Here is a 21,660-nt window from a genome sequence, read left to right on the forward strand (position 1 = left end):
AACGAACTCCTCCTAGGGATTTAGTCCGACCGACCTCAAATTTCTGCTGTGCCTTCTAAAGGCATTGAAGATGAAAAGTTGTGCTATTTGCAAGTTTTCGTCAATGGGCGTGTCCGTGGCGTGGCGTCAAAGATCAACTCTTCGCCATGACGGGAAGTTGTCGTAGCTTCAGTGTACATGCTCACAGACCAAACTGTACATGAGGATGAGAGTCCCGCCCTGAACACATGTACATGCTGATATCACCCACAGTCATAGCGCCACCTGCTGGCAACAGGAAGTGACTTTTAACGAAGCAGCCCCCGCCGCACGTTTCACCTACGTGCACGAATTTTCTGTGGTACGTGTATCTTGTCCAGACGCACAAAAAAGCCTCTTGGAGCGATGCCCTAAATCAACAGGAAGTCGGCCATTTTGAATTTTACGTCAAATTTTGGATGATTTACACACTTCGTACTTTAACAAACTCCTCCTAGGGATTTAGTCCGACCGACCTCAAATTTTGCTGTGCCTTCTAAAGGCATTGAAGATGAAAAGTTGTGCTATTTGCAAGTTTTCGTCAATGGGCGTGTCCGTGGCGTGGCGTCAAAGATCAACTCTTCGCCATGACACGGAAGTTGTCGTACTTCAGTGTACATGCTCACATCTGCACCAAACTGTACATGTAGGATGAGAGTCCCGCCCTGAACACATGTACATGCTGACATTCACCCACAGTCATAGCGCCACCTGCTGGCAACAGGAAGTGACTTTTAACGAAGCAGCCCCCGCCGCATGTTTCACCTACGTGCACGAATTTTCTGTGGTACGTGTATCTTGTCCAGACGCACAAAAAAGTCTCTTGGAGCCATAGCCTAAACCCAACAGGAAGTCGGCCATTTTGAATTTTACGTCAAATTTTGGATGATTTACACACTTCGTACTTTAACGAACTCCTCCTAGGGATTTAGTCCGACCGACCTCAAATTTCTGCTGTGCCTTCTAAAGGCATTGAAGATGAAAAGTTGTGCTATTTGCAAGTTTTCGTCAATGGGCGTGTCCGTGGCGTGGCGTCAAAGTCAACTCTTCGCCATGACACGGAAGTTGTCGTAGCTTCAGTGTACATGCTCACATCTGGACCAAACTGTACATGAAGGATGAGAGTCCCGCCCTGAACACATGTACATGCTGATTCACCCACAGTCATAGCGCCACCTGCTGGCAACAGGAAGTGACTTTTAACGAAGCAGCCCCCGCCGCACGTTTCACCTACGTGCACGAATTTTCTGTGGTACGTGTATCTTGTCCAGACGCACAAAAAAGTCTCTTGGAGCCATAGCCTAAACCCAACAGGAAGTCGGCCATTTTGAATTTTACGTCAAATTTTGGATGATTTACACACTTCGTACTTTAACGAACTCCTCCTAGGGATTTAGTCCGACCGACCTCAAATTTCTGCTGTGCCTTCTAAAGGCACTGAAGATGAAAAGTTGTGCTATTTGCAAATTTTCGTCAATGGCCGTGTCCGTGGCGTTGCGTCAAATCAACTCTTCGCCATGACACGGAAGTTGTCGTAACTTCAGTGTACATGCTCACATCTGCACCAAACTGTACATGTAGGATGAGAGTCCCGCCCTGAACACATGTACATGCTGACATTCACCCACAGTCATAGCGCCACCTGCTGGCAACAGGAAGTGACTTTTAACGAAGCAGCCCCCGCCGCACGTTTCACCTACGTGCACGAATTTTCTGTGGTACGTGTATCTTGTCCAGACGCACAAAAAGCCTCTTGGAGCGATGCCCTAAATCAACAGGAAGTCGGCCATTTTGAATTTTACGTCAAATTTTGGATGATTTACACACTTCGTACTTTAACAAACTCCTCCTAGGGATTTAGTCCGACCGACCTCAAATTTCTGCTGTGCCTTCTAAAGGCATTGAAGATGAAAAGTTGTGCTATTTGCAAGTTTTCGTCAATGGGCGTGTCCGTGGCGTGGCGTCAAAGATCAACTCTTCGCCATGACACGGAAGTTGTCGTATCTTCAGTGTACATGCTCACATCTGCACCAAACTGTACATGTAGGATGAGAGTCCCACCCTGAACACATGTACATGCTGACATTCACCCACAGTCATATCGCCACCTGCTGGCAACAGGAAGTGACTTTTAACGAAGCAGCCCCCGCCGCATGTTTCACCTACGTGCACGAATTTTCTGTGGTACGTGTATCTTGTCCAGACGCACAAAAAAGTCTCTTGGAGCCATAGCCTAAACCCAACAGGAAGTCGGCCATTTTGAATTTTACGTCAAATTTTGGATGATTTACACACTTCGTACTTTAACGAACTCCTCCTAGGGATTTAGTCCGACCGACCTCAATTTCTGCTGTGCCTTCTAAAGGCATTGAAGATGAAAAGTTGTGCTATTTGCAAGTTTTCGTCAATGGGCGTGTCCGTGGCGTGGCGTCAAAGATCAACTCTTCGCCATGACACGGAAGTTGTCGTAGCTTCAGTGTACATGCTCACATCTGGACCAAACTGTACATGAAGGATGAGAGTCCCGCCCTGAACACATGTACATGCTGATTCACCCACAGTCATAGCGCCACCTGCTGGCAACAGGAAGTGACTTTTAACGAAGCAGCCCCCGCCGCACGTTTCACCTACGTGCACGAATTTTCTGTGGTACGTGTATCTTGTCCAGACGCACAAAAAAGCCTCTTGGAGCGATGCCTAAAATCAACAGGAAGTCGGCCATTTTGAATTTTACGTCAAATTTTGGATGATTTACACACTTCGTACTTTAACAAACTCCTCCTAGGGATTTAGTCCGACCGACCTCAAATTTCTGCTGTGCCTTCTAAAGGCATTGAAGATGAAAAGTTGTGCTATTTGCAAGTTTTCGTCAATGGCGTGTCCGTGGCGTGGCGTCAAAGATCAACTCTTCGCCATGACACGGAAGTTGTCGTACTTCAGTGTACATGCTCACATCTGCACCAAACTGTACATGTAGGATGAGAGTCCCCCCTGAACACATGTACATGCTGACATTCACCCACAGTCATATCGCCACCTGCTGGCAACAGGAAGTGACTTTTAACGAAGCAGCCCCCGCCGCATGTTTCACCTACGTGCACGAATTTTCTGTGGTACGTGTATCTTGTCCAGACGCACAAAAAAGTCTCTTGGAGCCATAGCCTAAACCCAACAGGAAGTCGGCCATTTTGAATTTTACGTCAAATTTTGGATGATTTACACACTTCGTACTTTAACAAACTCCTCCTAGGGATTTAGTCCGACCGACCTCAAATTTCTGCTGTGCCTTCTAAAGGCATTGAAGATGAAAAGTTGTGCTATTTGCAAGTTTTCGTCAATGGGCGTGTCCGTGGCGTGGCGTCAAAGATCAACTCTTCGCCATGACACGGAAGTTGTCGTACTTCAGTGTACATGCTCACATCTGGACCAAACTGTACATGAGGATGAGAGTCCCGCCCTGAACACATGTACATGCTGACATTCACCCACAGTCATAGCGCCACCTGCTGGCAACAGGAAGTGACTTTTAACGAAGCAGCCCCCGCCGCACGTTTCACCTACGTGCACGAATTTTCTGTGGTACGTGTATCTTGTCCAGACGCACAAAAAAGTCTCTTGGAGCCATAGCCTAAACCCAACAGGAAGTCGGCCATTTTGAATTTTACGTCAAATTTTGGATGATTTACACACTTCGTACTTTAACGAACTCCTCCTAGGGATTTAGTCCGACCGACCTCAAATTTCTGCTGTGCCTTCTAAAGGCATTGAAGATGAAAAGTTGTGCTATTTGCAATTTTCGTCAATGGCGTGTCCGTGGCGTGCGTCAAAGATCAACTCTTCGCCATGACACGGAAGTTGTCGTAACTTCAGTGTACATGCTCACATCTGCACCAAACTGTACATGTAGGATGAGAGTCCCGCCCTGAACACATGTACATGCTGACATTCACCCACAGTCATAGCGCCACCTGCTGGCAACAGGAAGTGACTTTTAACGAAGCAGCCCCCGCCGCACGTTTCACCTACGTGCACGAATTTTCTGTGGTACGTGTATCTTGTCCAGACGCACAAAAAAGCCTCTTGGAGCGATGCCTAAAATCAACAGGAAGTCGGCCATTTTGAATTTTACGTCAAATTTTGGATGATTTACACACTTCGTACTTTAACGAACTCCTCCTAGGGATTTAGTCCGACCGACCTCAAATTTCTGCTGTGCCTTCTAAAGGCATTGAAGATGAAAAGTTGTGCTATTTGCAAGTTTTCGTCAATGGGCGTGTCCGTGGCGTGCGTCAAAGATCAACTCTTCGCCATGACACGGAAGTTGTCGTAACTTCAGTGTACATGCTCACATCTGCACCAAACTGTACATGTAGGATGAGAGTCCCGCCCTGAACACATGTACATGCTGACATTCACCCACAGTCATAGCGCCACCTGCTGGCAACAGGAAGTGACTTTTAACGAAGCAGCCCCCGCCGCACGTTTCACCTACGTGCACGAATTTTCTGTGGTACGTGTATCTTGTCCAGACGCACAAAAAAGTCTCTTGGAGCCATAGCCTAAACCCAACAGGAAGTCGGCCATTTTGAATTTTACGTCAAATTTTGGATGATTTACACACTTCGTACTTTAACGAACTCCTCCTAGGGATTTAGTCCGACCGACCTCAAATTTCTGCTGTGCCTTCTAAAGGCATTGAAGATGAAAAGTTGTGCTATTTGCAAGTTTTCGTCAATGGGCGTGTCCGTGGCGTGGCGTCAAAGATCAACTCTTCGCCATGACACGGAAGTTGTCGTAACTTCAGTGTACATGCTCACATCTGGACCAAACTGTACATGTAGGATGAGAGTCCCGCCCTGAACACATGTACATGCTGACATTCACCCACAGTCATAGCGCCACCTGCTGGCAACAGGAAGTGACTTTTAACGAAGCAGCCCCCGCCGCACGTTTCACCTACGTGCACGAATTTTCTGTGGTACGTGTATCTTGTCCAGACGCACAAAAAAGTCTCTTGGAGCCATAGCCTAAACCCAACAGGAAGTCGGCCATTTTGAATTTTACGTCAAATTTTGGATGATTTACACACTTCGTACTTTAACGAACTCCTCCTAGGGATTTAGTCCGACCGACCTCAAATTTCTGCTGTGCCTTCTAAAGGCATTGAAGATGAAAAGTTGTGCTATTTGCAAGTTTTCGTCAATGGGCGTGTCCGTGGCGTGGCGTCAAAGATCAACTCTTCGCCATGACACGGAAGTTGTCGTAACTTCAGTGTACATGCTCACATCTGCACCAAACTGTACATGTAGGATGAGAGTCCCGCCCTGAACACATGTACATGCTGACATTCACCCACAGTCATAGCGCCACCTGCTGGCAACAGGAAGTGACTTTTAACGAAGCAGCCCCCGCCGCACGTTTCACCTACGTGCACGAATTTTCTGTGGTACGTGTATCTTGTCCAGACGCACAAAAAAGCCTCTTGGAGCGATGCCCTAAAATCAACAGGAAGTCGGCCATTTTGAATTTTACGTCAAATTTTGGATGATTTACACACTTCGTACTTTAACGAACTCCTCCTAGGGATTTAGTCCGACCGACTTCAATTTGTGCTGTGCCTTCTAAAGGCATTGAAGATGAAAAGTTGTGCTATTTGCGAGTTTTCGTCAATGGGGTGTCCGTGGCGTGGCGTCAGAGATCAAGTCTTCGCCATGACACAGGAAGTTGTTGTAACTTCAGTGTACATGCTCACATCTGAACCAAACTTTACGTGCTTGATAACTCTCCCACCCCGTTATGGAGGACCGATCCTGACACAGCCAGAAATAAATACAGAAATAAATAAATGCTCAATAAATAAATAAGCATCCAATTAAATACACAAAAAATAAAGTAAATAAATAAATGTAGGTAGTAATTAAATTATACAAGGAGACATAAATGTTATTTTTAATTAGTGCCTTTACTTATTCACCTTTGTTATAATTACCTTATTTGTTTATTCAACTTTATTTATTACTAATTTTTTTAATGTATTTATTTATGTGTTTTAATATTTTTGTCTGTTTTATTCTTCCTTTGTATTTATTTACCTTATTTATTTTCACCCATGGTATTTATTTCTGCCTGTCTTTTTTAAATTTTTGTATGCATTTCTGCCTCATTATGCAAATGAGGAGGGGCTGTGTCTCAAGGGGTCATCTTCTCTGCTATTGGTGGACCAGTCAGACAGGAGAGCTCCTACTCTGCCTGCAGACATCAACGATCTTGCCCCTCACACAGTCAGATGCTTCCTTCAGTGCGCTGAGGTGTTTAACAACTCTGAAGACAATACTACCAGCATGTCTTCCTTCTCTTTTCACGTAGACGCTCCGACAGACAGTGCTTTCAGTTTGCTGCATGCATGGACACAGAACTGCGGTATAGGGAGAAGCACACGGTCAGCTGGCTGCAGCTAAAACTGGAGTGCACTCGTATTCAATTCTGTATGGTAAATTCAGTTTTAACGGAGCAGAGCGAGCTGACAGGCAGAGTTAGAGACTTTTTCTGTCCGTTTCTCTCTTTACAAAGACGCATGTTGCAGTCAGAGTCTTCTCTGAGATGCCAGCACGACATACAACACAATTTATCAAATTACACAACGGATATACAGTATGAAAATAAGATTGATTGGATTATACTCACAGGAAGTATAAAACCTCTTACATGGGTCTATTAAAAGTAAAGTAACACAAAAATGTCAGGGAAATTACTTTACTTAGATTTAAGTACTGCAGTTGTACATTTGAAATACCTTCCTACCTTTCTGATAGGAAGCCTTCTTGAGGTGGTATAAAACATTTCTTCTTATATTCTGATTTGAGTTGTGGACAACTATGACCACATGAATTAAAAAAACATTTCACTGCCCAAGTCAGCTATAACACAAGTCTTGATCATCAGACTACATGCTGTACAGTATTTGTGGACAGATTTTGTCCCAGGATTTATTATGCATTTCTTCTTCTTCGTTGCATGATTTAGAATAATAAGGTGAGAAATGGGTCTGTTCTGAGTTCATCCTGCACTGCAGCAGCTAATAAAGTCCATTTAATCCCAAAAACGCTTTTCTTTTAGGCAGGCTGGAGCAGAAAACAACTCACCTTTCTCAAGTTGTACAGTAATGTCACATGTGTATGAAGGTGGATCAAACAAGCTAATCTTAAATGTCAAAGTAGAGAGGAGCCTAGTAGGCCTATTTATTTTCATTCATTACACAATATGAATAAGTTATGCAGACAGTTGTAAAGAAAGAACATCTTTTTCTTCTGTTCTCTACTTGTTATAGTTACACAGTATTAGGGGTGTGGGCTGTATTAAAAGTATCCACTGTTCTCCCATGCTAACACACAGTAACGATGAAATGTGTGCTGTTCTCACATTCTTCCTCTGTATGTACACATAAACAACAAGGCAGGGAAATATAAAGGAATTTATTTTATTGTTTGGGTACATTATTGTTCAGTGTACATGCTCACATCTGAAACAAACTTTACGTGCTTGATAACTCTCCCACCCCGCAGACATCTACACCAATACCGATTTATATTCATAGCGGCAAGTGCTATGTAGCTCCACATAGGGGACACAGGAAGTGACATATAACACCTTCATGTGGCGTCATAACCGCGTAGCAAATTCACAGCCGCACCGGCAGAGCTCCAGAATATGCAACTCGGCCGGCTCACACGCGGACGCGCTTACAAGTGCGAGGGCCCGCCCAACGCTGCTTGCAGCTTTAATTTGCTTTTATTTTATATAATTTTTTTATGTGCAAATATATCTTGGGAAGTTAAAACTTACAATAAACCTGATTCTGAGCATTTAGTTTTAGGGGATAAAGCCTGGCTGTTATAATAATTAGAGCAATGATGGCGGCCTCTGTGCTGGGGGTATTGCGCAATACCAGCAAGAATGCACCGTCTCAAACCGTCAGCAGCGTTTTGTGTGCTCGTGACATTGCAAGTTTATTCTTCCAAGAACGACTAGCAAAAACGTTCTCCCCAAGAACACAAGTCTATTTTTTGCATTCTTGGTTTTGGGAAACACTCAAGGACTAAAGACACACAGCAAACATTTAACACCAGGGACTAACGAGCAGGGCGGGAGCAACACAGGCGACCGGGATCAGGACTAACGAGGCAGAGAGACAGCAGGGGGGAACAGAAAGACAGGCAGGCAGAGACAGCAGGGGGGAACAGAGAGACAGGCAGGCAGGCAGGCAGAGACAGCAGAGGGGAACAGAGAGACAGGCAAGCAGGCAGGCAGAGACAGCAGGGGGGAACAGACAGACAGGCAGGCAGAGACAGCAGGGGGGAACAAAGAGACAGGCAGGCAGGCAGGCAGAGACAGCAGGGGGGAACAGAGAGACAGGCAGGCAGGCAGGCAGAGACAGCAGAGGGGAACAGAGAGACAGGCAAGCAGGCAGGCAGAGACAGCAGGGGGAACAGAGAGACAGGCAGGCAGGCAGAGACAGCAGGGGGGAACAGAGAGACAGGCAGGCAGAGACAGCAGGGGGGAACAGAGAGACAGGCAGGCAGAGACGGCAGGGGGAACAGAGAGACAGGCAGGCAGAGACGGCAGGGGGAACAGAGAGACAGGCAGGCAGGCAGAGACAGCAGGGGGAACAGAGCGACAGGCAGGCAGGCAGAGACAGCAGGGGGGAACAGAGAGACAGGCAGGCAGAGACGGCAGGGGGAACAGAGAGACAGGCAGGCAGAGACAGCAGGGGGGAACAGAGAGACAGGCAGGCAGGCAGGCAGAGACAGCAGGGGGGAACAGAGAGACAGGCAGGCAGGCAGGCAGAGACAGCAGGGGGAACAGAGAGACAGGCAGGCAAACAGAGACAGCAGGGGGGAACAGAGAGACAGGCAGGCAGAGACAGCACGGGGGAACAGAGAGACAGGCAGGCAGGCAGGCAGGCAGAGACAGCAGGGGGAACAGAGAGACAGGCAGGCAGGCAGAGACAGCAGGGGGAACAGAGAGACAGGCAGGCAGAGACAGCAGGGGGGAACAGAGAGACAGGCAGGCAGGCAGGCAGAGACAGCAGGGGGAACAGAGAGACAGGCAGGCAGGCAGAGACAGCAGGGGGGAACAGAGAGACAGGCAGGCAGAGACAGCACGGGGGAACAGAGAGACAGGCAGGCAGGCAGGCAGGCAGAGACAGCAGGGGGAACAGAGAGACAGGCAGGCAGGCAGAGACAGCAGGGGGAACACAGAGACAGGCAGGCAGAGACAGCAGGGGGGAACAGACAGAACTAATAACAGAACACATAGCAGACATGGGGAAAAAATAACAACCTACACAGAAGTACCAGGAATAACACTAAGACATAAAACCAGAACCCAGAGAAATCAAAACACAGAGTAAACTAGACACAAGACAACAGACAAGACAGAACCCCAAAACACAACAGACCAAAATAACAGATGTGAATGTGACAGGAAAGGCTTTTTAAAGAATGTTTGAACGGTTGAAAGTTTGTCTCCAAACAGAATATTCACACATGCTTTTCATTTATTTGTAAATTCATTGAATGTATTCACAGATAATTTTTTAATGTGGAATTTATTTGTGTATTTCAGATCTGTTTTATATTTGCAAAATATTGTTGTGGATTTAGAAATCTCTGCTTTTGTATTTGTGGAAAGTGTTTCATATTTACAGATTACACATTTACACTCGGATTGTGGATCTATTCACACAAATAATATTAAGACAATGTAATCTTCATAGGGTAACCACCTGCGTAATATCTACAGTAAATTTAATTTACTGTATTTTCTGGCCAATTCTAGTTATAACATTTTATAGAGGACAAGTTGTAATAAAAAATTAAAACAGTAATCCAGTCAGATTGACAGAATGAATGCACACAGTAAACTGTATGATAACTTATGGTAAATGGTTCAATAGTAAATCCATCCTATTTGTCCTGACTGTGACTTAATCAAAGAAATCCATGTATCTTTCTGCTGTTGACTGACACAAAGAGATGTACAAGCTGCAGCGTTGCTTTTTTCAGTAAGTGGGACATGATGTATGGGGGATGTGGAATATGCTTTGTTTAATGAGCCAAATAAATTTGCCTCTGTTGTTGCTTTTTATAGCTGCTTGAAATGCTGCTGTCTTAGCACACGAGCTTCTTTACAACCAGTGCACCAAACACTTGTGATGTCAGATTGTTGGGCTGAAAACAGGGAAGGAAAGCTGATGTTTTCTCTCGGTGTATCTCTGGAGTTCTCCCTGCTGTGCAAGAGGGAAACACGAGCACAATCTGGGCTTTTCCTTGTTTTTCATAGATGTTGACATCTTGTTTTGTGCAACATATATATTCAAAATGTGCATTTCTATATCTCTAATGTAAATGTTTTGTGTGTAGAGCTAAATATATTGTGTTTATACAAATCCATGTGTTTCAACAGCCCTCTAGGTCTTCCAAAAAAATTCACAACTTTGGGAAGAGGTCCAACTCCATCAAGAGGAATCCCAATGCCCCAGTGGTTAAAAGCAACTGGCTTTACAAACAGGTACAGGAGGAAGGCATTCAACTTAAAGATTTTAGGATGTGTTTGAGTGTTGTGGGACTAACAGTGGACAGACAGAAGACAGGTGAGGCAATGAGGCCGGGCACAAGACATGGATGAACATACAGGATGTAGAATGTAGTTTCATTATTCACTGCATTTAGAATTTTTCATCTTTGATTGTTATAACTACAGGGAGTCACCGTAGGAAAGGAAAGAAGTGGATCATTTTAGGAAATACACTTATTTGCTTTCTTTCTAAGATAAGGAAAGAGAAGTTTTGGCTACAAACTCAAGACTATAGGTTAACTACAGACCTTTAATCCGGACATGGTTAGCCTAGCTTAGCCTAAAGACTAAAGGCAGCAGGAAACAGCCAGTCTGGCTCTGTGCAAAGTTCAAAATATACCAGTGTGGGGCAAGTTACTTAGAAGTTGTAATAAATTACTAGTTAGTTATTACTCCTTAAAAAGTAATAATATTACTTTACTTATTATTGAGTGATCAATGTAACTAGTTACGTTATTCGTTACGTTCCTGTTGGAGCTGGGCATGTTAACGCATTAATTAATTAATGCCTACAATTGTTTTATCGCACATAAATGCAGTATTTTTTTTATTATTATTATTCTGAAAGTCCCTTGCTCACTGGCTCTGAATACACATCCAGTCAAACCATGGGTCACAGGAGGGGTGGAATGTTGATCAGCCTGCAAATCACCCACCCAAACAAGCAGTGGAGGGAGGCTTCGGCAGACGTGTGGGAGAAGACAGCACTCCGCGAGTAAATGGCAGGTAAAATTGTACATAACTTTACCTGATAGGCCTTCATCTAGTTTTGCGGGGATGCTCTGCCATGCGAATTCCCTCGTGTTGATGTCGTATTTAGTAAACAGTAATAGATTCTGGAAACTCACAAACGGCGAGGATCAGTCTCTTCCAATGAATTGTGTTGCGCGTTGCGTACTAAAAGTTCAAGACAATTCAACTTCGGCAGTGGGTGCGTGAGGCGAGCACTACCTACAGTTTCACGGGAACGCACCTGCTTGTCACTACACCTTTTGCTCGACCACTTAAACTTACAACTGAACATAGAAAAATGTTTCTGCTGATACCTGTTCAGAAAAAAGACAAGAACTGGACTCTGATGGGAACTTGTTTTAACAAGCTCGATAAAGGTAATGCCCTGGCAGTGGCAAATAGCTTTGCTTTTATTTTTGATTTGATTACATTAATGTTTAAGTTGAGATTTACAAGAAATATTTTATTGCTACTGTGTAAAGGGAATACTGCTGGTAAAAAGCTCCTTATTTGTTTTAAAGTGTTTGCAAACCACATGTTATTGCACTTTTGTGTATATAGCAGTACATTTAAATTAAAAGTGTGCAATACACTACTTCAGAATGTATTATTCAATTGTACTCATAACAACGCGATTAATTGTGATTAAAAAATGTTATTCTTGCCCAGCACTAGTTACTATATTACTTTCACTACCCCACCCCAAACAAAGCAGTATCTCCCAACTTTTTAATCATATTCATAAAAGCAGAAAGCAGGCTAGGCTATAGTTTTTCACAAAACATAACATTTCTTTCAATGGCTGAAATAAAAAAAATAAAGCAAGTAAATCCCGACTTCCGAACTTCTGTTCTGCACATGTATTTATAAGAGCAGTATTCAGTATTATGACAAAACATAAAAGGTTGACGCCACTCTCTCCCAACAAGTCCAACCATCCCTGGCAGTAGCTGCCGGAGTTTCTTTCTATAAGTTTCATGTTGCTGTGCTGCTTCAATAAATCGTTGTTTGTTCACGGTTATAGGCTTTTTGCTGCTCGCACAAGTTTACAACGGACGACAATGTTGTTTGCATCGTAGACTGTGACACAATGATGTGATACTTATACTTGTGGAAAGAAATCCCTCTCCCCCTCGTTCTCCATTCTTATTTAGCTTCTTGGCTAACAGCTGACTTGAACAACATAAAGTCCAGTACCACTGGCCTACTGCACAGTCGGGCATTCATGCTTTTTTGCGTTTTTTTATTATTATTATTATATATTATTTATTATTTTAGACTTATTTAGTTTTTCTACGGTACCTAATAGACAACTGCTGCTTTCCATTAATTTTACTACAATAAAATCATCTGATATAGATAGGAACCCTGCCTGCAGAATCAGAATCAGAAGGAGCTTTATTGCCGAGTAGTGTTTTACACATATGAGGAATTTGCTTTGGAGATAAGGTGCTACACGTAGACAAACATACAGTTGACATAAATAAATGTAGAAATATATAAATATGGAATAAACAATGCAAGTTATAAAAGAATAATTAAAGAATAGAGAAAAATAATACTATTTCCAGAGAAAGAACATTGTGGCAGATATTTACATGTTACTCTGGTTTGTGTTTTGCAGACGTATTGCAATGGAAGAGAATATTGTGTACACGAAAATATTAATTGACAAAATATAAAAGTATAGAACAACAACGATTAACAATTAATAACAAATATGTGCAATGTGCCAGGTTTGTGCATGATATGAAATGTAAAGTAAAAAATAAAAATAAAATAAAATTTAGATGTGCAGAGACATTTGCGTTATTTGAAAAGGGGGGGGAGTGTCAGTGGGGGACCTGGGCCTTGTTGATGAGGCTAGCTGCAGACGGGAAGAAGCTGTTTTTGTGGCGAGAGCCTCCTGCCAGAGGGGAGAGTCCAAAACAGTTTGTGTCCAGGGTGGGAGGAGTCAGCTGCAATCTTTCCTGCTCTCCTCAGAACCCTGGAGGCGTACAGGTCCTGAAGTGATGGAAGATTGCAGCCAATCACCTTCTCTGCAGAGCGAATGATACGCTGCAGCCTGCCCTTGTCCCTGGCAGTGGCAGCAGCGTACCAGATGGTGATGGAGGAGGTGAGGATGGACTCAATGATGGCGGTGTAGAAGTGCACCATCATTGTCTTTGGCAGGCTGAACTTCTTCAGCTACCGCAGGAAGTACATCCTCTGCTGGGCCTTCTTGGTGAGGGAGGTGATGTTCAGCTCCCACTTGAGGTCCTGGGAGATGATGGTGCCCAGGAAGCAGGAGTCCACAGTGGTGACTGGGGAGTCACTCAGGATGATGGGGGAGGGTGGGGCTGTGCTCTTTCTAAAATTCACAACCATCTCCACTGTCTTCTGAGCGTTGAGCTCCAGACTGTTCTTACTGCACCAGGTCACCAGATGGTCGATCCCCACCAGAGATGAGCCCAATGAGGGTGGTGTCATCTGCAAACTTCAGGAGCTTGACAGACTGGTGACTGGAGGTGCGGCTCTTGGTGTACAGGGAGAAGAGAAGGGGGGAAAGAACGCAGCCTTGAGGGGAACCGGTGCTGATGGTCCTGAAATCAAAGATCATGTTTTCCCAGCTTCACATGCTGCTTCCTGTCCGTCAGGAAGTCAGTGATCCACTTGCAGGTGGAGTCAGGCACGTTCAGCTGGGAGAACTTGTCCTGCAGCAGGGCCGGGATGATGGTGTTGAAAGCAGAGCTGAAATTCACAAACAGGATCCTGGTGTGGGTTCCTGGGGAGTCCAGATGCTGGAGGGCTGAAGCTGAGTGGAGGAGTCTCGGGGGAAGGTGTCCGATTGACTCTCAAAGCGGCAGCAGAATTGGTTCAGCTCATTTGCCAGGCGAGAGTCGTTTATGGAGTGGGGGACTTTGGGTTTATAGTTAGTGATCTGTCTGAACCCCCTCCAGACAGAAGTGGCGTCGTTTGCAGAGATCTGAGTACAGTCTTTTAGCTTCTTGCGCTGCCTTGCTAAACCTGTACTTTAACACCCTGCACCCGGCCCTTTCCCCACTTTAGCTGCGTTTCGACCAAAGGAATTTTACCCCGGAACTAGGAACCTTTGGAGGAACTCACTGCGTTTCCACCAAAGGGACCAGGGTCTAAATGTAGTTCTGGGGTCTTCATTTTACCCTACTCGGGGGATAGTACTTTCCAAAAGTACTGGGTACTTTGGGGGGGCTTGCCTTGCAGTGAATTTCTTAATGGGTGAGTAGAGGCTACTGGCTTTAACTGGAGAATGTCGGGTGATCCTCTCTTTTCCACCGTTGTTTGCAAACCAATAAATCACAATCAGCAGTCAAATAGCCACACATGTCTCCCCGCTGTCCGCCTGAGATCAATCGTCGGCATTAAATGTAAATAGCAGCCAGCCTGGGTGTGTTTACAGCGAACAGCTGATGGAGTTACTACTGGGTCCAGAGTTGTTATTTAAGTTTTCATCTGTCAGGAAGTTTCAACACAGAACTGAAGTCGGTCTCCTCCTCTTCAAAACCAGCTAAACAGCTGATTACAGCAGGTAATAAAGCTCATTAAAATCACTTTCCTCCGACGCTCAGGTGACACAGACATGAGTCCTGCAGCTGATCTGCAGCTCTTGTCACTGGAAATGTTTTAATAACCTTCCAAACTGTCACGATTTTATTTTTGCATTGTTTTATCTGTGCTGGAGTTATTTTAAGAACTTGATGGTTTTATCCAGTTTGTAATCCACACGTCTTGCGGATGTCCACCTGAGATTGTATGTCGGCATTAAATTAGCTGGGAAACAGTAGCCAGCGTTCAGCAGTGTGTTTACAGCGAGCAGCTGATGGAGTTACACTAAATACTGGGTCAGAAGTTGTTGTTTTGAGTTTTCATCAGTCAGGAAGTTTCTACAAGGAGACGAAGTCAGTCTCCTCCTCTCCAAAACAAGCGGACCAGCTGATTACAGCAGGTAATTAAAGCTCATTAAACATCTCGTTCCTCCGATGCAGGCGGACACAGACATGTGCTGCCAGCTGATCTGTATCTCGATGGCTGGAAATGTAATAACCTTCCAAACTGTCGCAATTTTATTTTTGTGCTACTTTATCTGTACTGGAGTTATTTTAAGAACTTTATGGCTTTATCCAGTTTGGTCTTTGTCTCCTCCTTTTCCAACCTTAGCTGTCTGAGTTTGGCTGTAAACCAGGGTTTGTCATTGTTATAGCTCACTCACAGGTGTGTGTTGGTATACAGCTGTCCGCACAGAAACTGATGTAAGACCTCACAGCATCAATAAACTCATTGAGACTATTGGTACCTACAGCTTCACTGGTCCATTTTTTTGATATCCTCACTACATGTTTACAGAGTTTAAATTTTTGCCCATAAACAGGAATCAGGAGTGTCCCAGTGGAGCGTGTGTGACGGCGTGATAGGCACTGCTAACTGTGGTGTAGCAGTGATCTAAAGTGTTCCTCTGTCTGGTTGGACCCTTTTATAAAACTGTTATTTGGGGAGTTCTTGTCGTTGCACGTTGGCGTGCAGTGGAATATAAACACCGACCAGAGTGAATGAAGCAAACTCACGGGGGGAGTAAAACGGTTTACAGTTAATGATCCAGATCAGGAGAACAGTGCTGCTGAATCACTGTCACGTTGGTACACCAGCCATTGTTAATATAAAAACAGACACCTCCACCTTTTGTTTTGCCGGATAGCACTGTGTCCGCTCTGTAGAGTTGGAAGCCTGCCAGCTGCAGCGCAGAGTCCGTTATCAGTTCACACTGCCAGGTCTCTGTGAAGCACAGAACAGAAGATGAATAAAAGTCTCTGTTTTTCCCCACCAGAAGCTGAAGTTCGTCCAGTTTGTTGCACAGTGAGAGAAATATTGCCGGTAGCAGTGTGTGGTGTCCCCGCCGGCGAAGACGAACGAGCGAACCAGCACGTTTCCCTCTGCTGCGGCGCTTTACACCCTGAACAATAGCAAGCGAGCTTCATCAAAATTTCCAATAATTCCACTGATAGCACGAGAAAAGTGGGAAATAAATCTGCTGTAGCTGTTCCCCTGATGTTCATGAGCTTTTCTCTGGTGAAAGAGCACCAGGAATCACAGCTGAAAACTGAATTAACACACAAGTTTTGTGAGTTGATTTAAATTCTGGACAGAAATCGACTGCAGCCAGAGGCTACCTAGAAGGTTGAGAAAACAAATTGAAAAATCTAAAAAGCCATGGCCTTGGAAATACATTGACAGTGATGTAAATTTGTATACATTTGTGGTGCATAAAACACTGACATGGGCCTTCAAATCACTGTCTTTTTAAATGAGCTGAAAAGACATCTTTTCAACTTTCACTTTCAATTAAAGCCAGTAAAATTTTGCCTGTTTCTAGTGCTCACCACTCACATCTATGATCTGTTCAGTGATACGAAAACACATTGACTTTGTTGGCAACAGTGACATCATCTTCATACATAACTAACTAGCTACCTAGCTACATCCATGAAAGGTGTGGACAGAAATGTGACCACAAAAAGGTTAATTGATTCAGAGGAAACGCTGAGTAAAGTTTACTGATCTTGTAATGTTTTCAACATCAACAATTATTTGTTGGGAAACAATGAATCCTGCTACAGTGTTTCCATTCACTCACTGCAAGTTGAGCAATTTCTTGGCCCCACAGAGATCTTCTATGGGTCAATATTTCAAGTGGTCTGTGGACCTCTGGCCACTGAAGCCTCATTGGGGACTATTCAACTCAGCGTTCAGACACCAGTCAGAGTCACTGTCTGTAACCTCCTTCTCAGCCTTGGTCCCTGTGCCACCACTTGCTTCTATTTACATTGAGACAAGAATCGATTCTCTTCACAGCACCATACCCCCTCTCTTCCCCACAGACCTGTCAGGCTAAGTGCTCCCTCCCACAAGAAATGTCATCAGTGTTTACCCAAAGCTCAAAATCTATGGCTGAATACTGCACGTTGCAAACAGTGCTAAAGACCCAAGTGAGCGAATGGTCTCGAAAACCTTGTTATTGTCGCTGCAGTCATTATGGCGCCACGGAGGGTGGAAAAACGAACCAGAACTGCAGCGTAGAGAACAAAGCACAGGCCTTCGCCCCGAGCTCCACAGAGGCAAATTTGTCACTACGTTATGAAGAGATAAAACAGAGCAATTTGTCTCAGAGGAGGAGATAGAAGCTGGTTAATAGAAGCAGCCAGAGGGAGAGACAGTGAGGGTGTCAAAGGAAGGGAAGTGAGGGGAGATCAAAAGAGAAGAAATGTGTGTGTGTGTGTGTGTGTGTAAGAGAGAGAGGGTATATCGTTCCCTGTAATAACTACAGTTTGAATGACTGATTGATGTGTTGTGACCTTTGACCCCTGCAGGACAGCACAGGCATGAAGCTGTGGAAGAAGAGGTGGTTTGTTCTGTCCGACATGTGCCTCTTCTACTACCGTGGTGAGGACACACACACACCCACACATATCCAAATCTGGGATGCAAGCAGTTTCATTAAATATGTTTGTCAAATCAAAAGCAATTCACAGTGAGAGCAGGTGCAGTCCAGGTTTTGTTTAAGGACAATTCAAGAAAACACATTCACTATTTCAAGGACCCTCCCATGTTACACCTGTTATAAGAAACATTATATATATATATAAATGGTAGCTGTGCTTTAATCTTGAGAAGCTGCAGAGCTGCGGTCTGCATTCATTCAACTTACACTGTAAATTTCCAGCTAAACTGAGGCTTTTTGAAGAGCTTTCTCTCTCTCTCTCTCTCTCGCCTGTCATTCACCGGTCTTGTGCAGAGTTTTGTGTGTATTTCATGCTGCCGACAACTGCTTGCACCTTGCGGTTCCTCGGGGGTCTATTTCAAGGTTAAAAAACCTAAAATATTCTTTGTGTGGTTCATCAACATTGATAAATTATCAGAAAGTCCCGCGAGGTGCGGACAACTCGGCACAACACCAGTGAAGCTGGGGGTCGGTCTCTTCAGCAAGTGTTCCTCTTCCGCCACCACACACACGCCACGCCTACACATGTGCACTGATGACCCAGGGTTAGGGTTACAATTTTGGATTTATTCACGCACTTTAAAAACATTTATGGAAAGTTTTATTCTTTTTATATGTTTATTTACAGCATGAAACTTTGAAATGTATATTGTAATAGGTTGTATATTAACTTATCGGGAGAAGTGGTAGTTCTATGTAAAATCAGAAGTTGAGCACCCCCATATCGCCAAAATGGCATGATCCTTGATTTGCTGCGAAGTTTCAACTGTGAGATTGACAGTCGAATCAGGCTCCGCCCATCAAAGCATTGAATCTTCAACTACAGGTGATGGTCATATAATTAGAATATCATCAAAAAGTTGATTATTTCAGTAATTCCATTCAAAAAGTGAAACCTGTGTAATGTATACATTCATTCCACAGACTGATATATTTCAAGTGTTCATCCCTTTTAATTTTGATGATTATAACTGACAACTGACACCTGGTGCCACACTCTAATCAGCTAATTAACTCAACCCATTCAAAAATGTGGGGGAGATTCACAAAGAGTGGACTGCAGCTGGAGTCAGTGCTTCAAGAACCACCACGCACAGACGTATGCAAGACATGGGTTTCAGCTGTCACATTCCTTGTGTCAAGCCACTTTTGAACAAGACACAGCGTCAGAAGCGTCTCGCCTGGGCTAAAGACAAAAAGGACTGGACTGCTGCTGAGTGGTCCAAAGTTATGTTCTCTGATGAAAGTAAAATTTGCATTTCCTTTGGAAATCAAGGTCCCAGAGTCTGGAGGAAGAGAGGAGAGGCACAGAATCCATGTTGCTTGAAGTCCAGTGTAAAGTTTCCACAGTCAGTGATGGTTTGGGGTGCCATGTCATCTGCTGGTGTTGGTCCGCTGTGTTTTCTGAGGTCCAAGGTCAACGCAGCCGTCTACCAGGAAGTTTTAGAGCCCTTCATGCTTCCTGCTGCTGACCAACTTTATGAGATGCAGATTTCATTTTCCAACAGGACTTGGCTCCTGCACACAGTGCCAAAGCTGCCAGTACCTGGTTTAAGGACCATGGTATCCCTGTTCTTAATTGGCCAGCAAACTGGCCTGACCTTAACCCTATAGAAATCTATGGGGTATTGTGAAGAGGAAGATGCGATACGCCAGACCCAACAACACAGAAGAGCTGAAGGCCACTATCAGAGCAACCTGGGCTCTCATAACACCTGAGCAGTGCCACAGACTGATGGACTCCATGCCATGCCGCATTGCTGCAGTAATTCAGGCAAAAGGAGCCCCAACTAAGTATTGAGTGCTGTACATGCTCATACTTTTCATGTTCATACTTTTCAGTTGGCCAACATTTCTAAAAATCCTTTTTTTGTATTGGTCTTAAGTAATATTCTAATTTTCGGAGATACTGAATTTGGGATTTTCATTAGTTGTCAGTTTTAATCATCACAATTAAATGAAGTAAACATTTGAAATATATCAGTCTGTGTGTAATAAATGAATATAATATCCAAGTTTCACTTTTTGAATGGAATTACTGAAATAAATCAACTTTTTGATGATATTCTAATTATATGACCAGCACCTGTATTTGGGGTCAGCCCTAGTAAGTTTTATTCATCCATCCATTCATCCATCTAGTGGTGAGGGTTGCGAATTGCAACAAACTGCTCATCCCCCCCTCCCCCAGTGAAGTTTACAAAGGCACTTTCAGGTGAGGATCAAGGCTCCTCTCCACTTTGTTTAATTAGATAAGCAATCTGCAAATCTTACCAAAATGTATTTTTTATTGTTATGTTAATTATCAAATTACACCTTTGTGTGCACAGTAGCAAAGCAATAGCCTACAAACAAATATGTTTTGTTTGTTTTTTGCAAATTCTGAAAGTAAGTATTTTTGGTCACTTGATAGGCACACAGTCTTATTATTGAAATGTTGTTAGCAGTAAAAATAAATGAGTTTTTTCCACCAGGGCAGTAAAATGTGAAGTTTAGCTGGATGGTCTGCTACCGTTTTATTGCCATTAATATTCATCAGCTGTTTGTCTTGTGAACGTAACCAGCACATTTCTGTCCACTTAGCAAAGCCAAAACACAGCATTGGAGAATGACATTACATGAAATTACAATCCAACTACATATTTTACACCACTGACAAGAGAAACACTTCTCTCTGTGATTATGCCCATCTTAGCTAAAGATATCAAATAATTTTCATTTGGACTAACTTAATTACCTGTCCAGCAGAAAACAGGCAACCTTAGCACCGCTTTGAAAACATCTGTCCCACATCAGAGCCTTCCATCTGGGAAAATCCACAACGATTATGTCCTTGATTTCTGCCGTCATTGGTCCCCAATTCATCTAGCTTCATCATGAAGATTCACGCTCCGTCTGCTCATGCTAAATAATAGGTGTGCTCCTCCATTTGTACAAATTTCACGTCTGTTCTTTCTTCTAATAAACCAGATGACTACTCAGAGACTGTTTATTTTTATAACTTCTTCTTCATACGCATTCAACGTAGTGACGAGCATCTACACTGCCGGAATTATACATGAAGAAGAAGAACAACTTAGTGATGAAACACGCTCTGTGCTAGTCTGTTTTGGGCTACTATAGAAACATGGCGACCTTTATACAGCACTGAAAACATAGTTATGGATCTTATATTGCATTTCTGTCAATAGAGCATCAGAAATATTACACACTGAACCTTTAAAGGATAACTGCTCAGAAAACATAACTGTCAGCTAATTAACGACAAACACGGAACATGAAGCAGATATGTATCATTAGTTCAGCAGGTAAGTTGTGGTTTATGAGAAATAGACACACAGCAAGATAAAGGCAAAGGAACTGGTATTAGACTGTTACATGGTATCCACAGAGACCCTGAGTTTAAGTTTAGTTTAGAGGTAGGCAGCGTGACCCTGGGCTACAAAGCATTGTTCAAACCAGAAAATTTTCTGCTCAGAATCCCAGGTTTTAAAGATTCCAAATATGCCACCACGAGTTAAAAGACAATTATGCACAGTTTTAGGGCTGAATTACAAAAAATATATATGTTTTGTCATAAGTGGTATCTAGCCATGCTTTGAGTTTGAAAGATCTCCATTAGCCGTTTCTGCCTCCCACTCAATACAATGGAAGTGAATGGAATTTTGTTAGTGGTGCTCACATCATTGAAAAGTACAGTTTACATTTCGCTGAGCTCATGTAACTTCAGCGAGGTGGTGTGACAAGCAGATAACAGATGAGAC

At 43.7% G+C, this 21,660-nt stretch overlaps 1 protein-coding gene across 1 annotated transcript in view; it reads left to right on the forward strand.

Annotated features, from left to right (window-relative positions):
- The window catches only part of LOC119918508 (pleckstrin homology domain-containing family A member 5-like), a 98,581-nt gene that overhangs the window by 11,100 nt on the left and 65,821 nt on the right, over positions 1 to 21,660 (forward strand). Inside the window, exons 2-3 of the mRNA XM_038739286.1 lie at positions 10,483 to 10,587; positions 17,766 to 17,838. Coding sequence (XP_038595214.1) covers positions 10,483 to 10,587; positions 17,766 to 17,838 — 178 coding nt within the window. The remainder of the gene's footprint in view (positions 1 to 10,482; positions 10,588 to 17,765; positions 17,839 to 21,660) is intronic.

Source organism: Micropterus salmoides, unplaced genomic scaffold (genome assembly GCF_014851395.1).
Source record: "Micropterus salmoides isolate LMB-PRFRI ecotype aquatic unplaced genomic scaffold, ASM1485139v1 Ms_hic_scaffold_23, whole genome shotgun sequence".
In the NCBI taxonomy this organism is placed as follows: domain Eukaryota; kingdom Metazoa; phylum Chordata; class Actinopteri; order Centrarchiformes; family Centrarchidae; genus Micropterus; species Micropterus salmoides.